Source organism: Corella eumyota, chromosome 1, assembly GCF_963082875.1.
Source record: "Corella eumyota chromosome 1, kaCorEumy4.1, whole genome shotgun sequence".
Classification (NCBI taxonomy): domain Eukaryota; kingdom Metazoa; phylum Chordata; class Ascidiacea; order Phlebobranchia; family Corellidae; genus Corella; species Corella eumyota.
This window is the reverse complement of record NC_137490.1, coordinates 2,100,117-2,104,076: the sequence shown is the minus strand read 5'-3', so window position 1 is coordinate 2,104,076 and position 3,960 is coordinate 2,100,117. Positions and strand designations below refer to the sequence as shown.

The 3,960-nt window shown below is 28.7% G+C and overlaps 1 protein-coding gene across 1 annotated transcript; it reads right to left on the bottom strand.

The window, feature by feature from the left end:
* Positions 1–458: 458 nt before the first annotated feature.
* LOC145763569 (cyclin-dependent kinase 1-like) lies at positions 459–3,681 on the bottom strand. The gene is made up of 7 exons (XM_082575036.1): positions 3,545–3,681; positions 3,022–3,178; positions 2,466–2,589; positions 2,081–2,251; positions 1,591–1,754; positions 1,176–1,317; positions 459–883 (listed from the first exon to the last, which is right to left on the bottom strand). Exons 1-7 carry the CDS (start codon positions 3,588–3,590, stop codon positions 749–751), a joined length of 939 nt encoding a protein of 312 aa, XP_082431162.1. The 5' UTR covers positions 3,591–3,681; the 3' UTR covers positions 459–748.
* Positions 3,682–3,960: the final 279 nt, after the last annotated feature.

Genomic DNA, 3,960 nt, shown 5'->3' with positions numbered 1-3,960 from the left:
ATTTTTTTGCAGTGGATATGTTTTAAAATTATTTTTTGTTATGCAATCCTTGTTATCTGTATTAATTTTTTAAATGTTTTGTTTTATATACAATATTTCATATCAGTGCATTAACGTATAAATTTTTATAGGGAGGCGATGAATAGAAAGTATTTGTATTTTAATGGTATTAAAAAAGTGAAATTTTAAATATCTTTATGAATAAATTATCTTAACACCTTTGACTCAATAGCCCCTACGTGCGGTAGCGAAAAAACTGTCTATTTTCGAAAAATAACCACTCATGATTTTGGAGAAGTTATTAAATGCCTGCTTATTTTATTAACAGTTAATTAGTAAATATTAAGTACTTAAACCATTAACTGTATTTAGACTTTTATAAAGTATTCTGTTAAATTGTGTAAACGTAGTTTTTTAACAAGCATTTTCCCTTTAAAATAATGGGTCCAATATTATCAGTGATATATTTAATTACGAGAATCAAAGAACAAAGTTTCGAGAGCGAATTTGTAAAAATCAAAAAACTTTTTGTTGTCGGAATGTCGAAACAGAATTCAGATTGAAAAGAACAATGAAAAAGATCGGGCAGGTTACCAGTCCTAATAGCAAACATTTACAAAAGAAAAAATCGAGAAAAAACAACGAGAAAACTCGGGATATGACGTCACAAGTAAAAAGTTTGATGTCATATTTCAGAGCTGTGGTTTCTTATACGTCAGTGTGGTTTCATTATGACGTCACAATGGTTTTAACAGTTAGTGAGGCGTGGGACGAGAGGTATAGCGGTGCCGGGGAGAGCTTTTTTGTCCAAATCGTTAAAGTAGGGGTGGGAAAGGGCGACTTTAGCGGATATACGTTTCGAGGGGTTGTAGTACAAACATTTCTGTAGAAAAAAAAATTAATTTTGGATTTTTACTAAATTTTTTTTAAATTTTAAGTTTTATAACTTTAGTTTATTTTTTTGGGTGGTTAAACTAAAAATGTACACATACCCTTTTATTAAAACAAAAGTGTGTTAGTAGAATTTAAAAAAATCATTTTTTGAATGCAATATATAAATCAGCAATTCAGTATATATTTAGTAAATAGAAAAATACCAGCTCATCAATATCCATTTAACATTACTTAGTCTACTGAACTGTAAGTTGTTAAAAAAACTAATTTTACAAACGTACCATGAGCAAATCAATTCCATTGGCATCCAGGGTCTTAACAGAGTCGCTTAAGATTCCCTTTTTCCACTTGGGAAATGATTGTTTGAAGTCTTTTAACTGAGTAACACCGGGCCAAATGTCCTCAGTTGGTGTACCTAAGACTCTGTTGTGCAAAAAAAACATATTTTAAATAAATGATATTTTGTAACTGAAAGTGTATGGTTACTATTGTTGTTGTAATCGTTAATCACTTAGTATCGAACAAAAACATGCGAAAAAAGGGTAAAAAAATGTCGTAAAAACTTTCATACAAAGACCATAATCCTGTGCATGTTTTAGGAATTAACTTTATTTACGTTAAGTAAGGTGCAGATATTTAAAAAAAAGATAAATAAATCTAAAAATCTTATTGTGTCAAAAAATAGGCAAATTTAACCTGAATATCCTGAAAATCTGGTCAATTTCTGAATCCCCCTGAAAAAGTGGTCTTCTGGTTGCCATCTCTGCAAATATGGTTCCAATACTCCAAACATCGACTGGTGTTGAATATCTGGATGATCCTAACAAAACTTCAGGTGCTCGGTACCAAAGTGTTACTACCTATGTCGATAAAGAGCAATTATTAATATTTAAACTCAATACCTTAATTATAACTTAGGCAAAATACACTTTTAATTTAAAGTTTAATTGCATGTTTAAAATAAAATATATATACCATGTGCTTTACACCATTTTTAAAGATAAAAATATTATAAAGATTAATTTTGTATCGATTTTAGCAATTCAGAATTGTCTTTTTTTAGAAAAGTTTTTTACTAATTTTTACCTCATGAGTACATTAATATACAATATAGAAAGTTTCTTATACATTTTTACCTCGTGAGTACATTATTATACAATATAGAAAGTTTTTTATTAATTTTTACCTCATGAGTATAAACTCTAACTGGAATTCCGAAAGCTCTTGCCAAACCAAAATCAGCGAGTTTAATAATTCCATTTCTGTCGATTAACAAGTTTTGTGGTTTCATGTCCCTGTGTAAAACTCTCCTGGAGTGACAATACGTTATTCCTTGTAATATCTGGTACGTGTAACTCTGCAAAATAAACAAAGTATGTTCATATAAAAAAGTATAGGCTATACACTTGATAATGTTAAAAAAAAATTAATTTTTTAAGCAGGAATTAAAATTCATACTAAAAATCTGAAAGCACATAGCTCACAGACAACAAATAAGGTTCAAAAAGTGAAATTTCCTTTTTACATATATTTGACAATATTTTTGGAATTGATAAAAACACAATATTTACTTTAACAAGCTCCTTGTCCAAATATTTTCCTGACTGTATCGAATCCATGTATTTCTTGAGATCCATTTGTAAAAACTCAAACACAAGAAACAAGTTGGCTTCTTGCAGAACAACATCTTGTAAACTGAATAACAAAATCATTGTAAATTTTTAGGTAAACATACATATATATATATCCAAAAATAAATTAAATTTATAACCTATTATACCCATTTAACAAAGGCATTTAAACAGAGCACAGGATAAGTATACTAACAAAAATTTATAGCATGGTGTAGTGGTTAGAACACTTCCTACACTGCATGAGATCCTGGGTTTGATCCCCATGACTTTCATGCTATAGTATCCTTGAGTAAGGCGATATAAATAGTGTAAACTCCTGCTAAGCTAGCACTTATTCAGCAGCATAATTATCGGGCAATTATAATCTATAATATCCCAAACTGCCAAAGACAACTCTAGACTGGGTCGGAGTAACTGATTTGACATTCCCACATCAAGGATAAAGATATATATACAAAAAAATTAAAGAGTTAAAATAAAATCAGATACTTACGAAACAATGTTGGGATGTTGAAGTTCCTTTAAGATTGAGATTTCACGGATCGCGGTGCTAGGAACTCCTTCTTCTTCACTTTCTAAACGGATCTTTTTTAGTGCAACAATCTGATTCGTCTTCTTGTTTTTACCCTTGTACACAACACCATAAGTTCCTGTGGTTTAAAGATTAAAGTTTAATATACTTATTTTGTTTTAAAAATTTTATTTCGTTATTGTTACATTGTAATGTTGTATTTTTTTTAATTTTCAAGGAAATATTTAACAAAATATGTACAATAAACAAGGCTTTGATGATTTTGAAAAATAAAATAACAAAACAAATATTTAAAACATGCCAAACTATTAAATATTTATGCATGTTTTTAAGTTTTTAAACAGACAAGATAAACAACATAACACACAGTAAGAAAAATAATATAATAGCAAAATTAATTGTCAGATTGTTATTTATTGAATTCTTTAAGTTTTATATATTGTACATCGTATTAAAAATTTTAAATAAACTTAAGTAAATTCACCTTCTCCGATTTTTTCAATCTTTACATAATCATCGTGTAAGGCCATTGCGAAGGTTGAAGGAAGAAATTAAATTAACACAACTAGAACTGAACCATAAGCACTCGAAAAATCAATTTTTATTTAAACCTTGCCCTAAACTGCTAATAACAAAAAAATACGCATTTTTAGATTTAAAATTTTAGTCTAACAGTCTGATTACATTTTTAAAATGGTTTAGCACACGCCATAACTTTTCAAATTGTTTACTTTGTTCAAAGGCACCATAAAAAAGTGAATTTACAATAAAATACATAATTTTTTAACGAAAAACATGACATATTTCATAAAATTTTCAAAATCAACATGAATAAACTTTTATACTTTTGCGCTGTACGCCCTCAGCCAATCACATGGCGCATAGTAAATGACGTCATTA

What these genes read in the sequence shown, in the direction of transcription:
- LOC145763569 (XM_082575036.1), bottom strand. Translation starts at nt 3,590, where the DNA reads ATGGCCTTACACGATGATTATGTAAAGATTGAAAAAATCGGAGAAG. An exon ending in TTAGAGTTTATACTCATGAG is followed by an intron (nt 1,755 to 2,080) that starts GTAAAAATTAAT and finishes TTATCGACATAG; the next exon opens with GTAGTAACACTTTGGTACCG. An exon ending in CAGATTTTCAGGATATTCAG is followed by an intron (nt 1,318 to 1,590) that starts GTTAAATTTGCC and finishes TTTGCACAACAG; the next exon opens with AGTCTTAGGTACACCAACTG.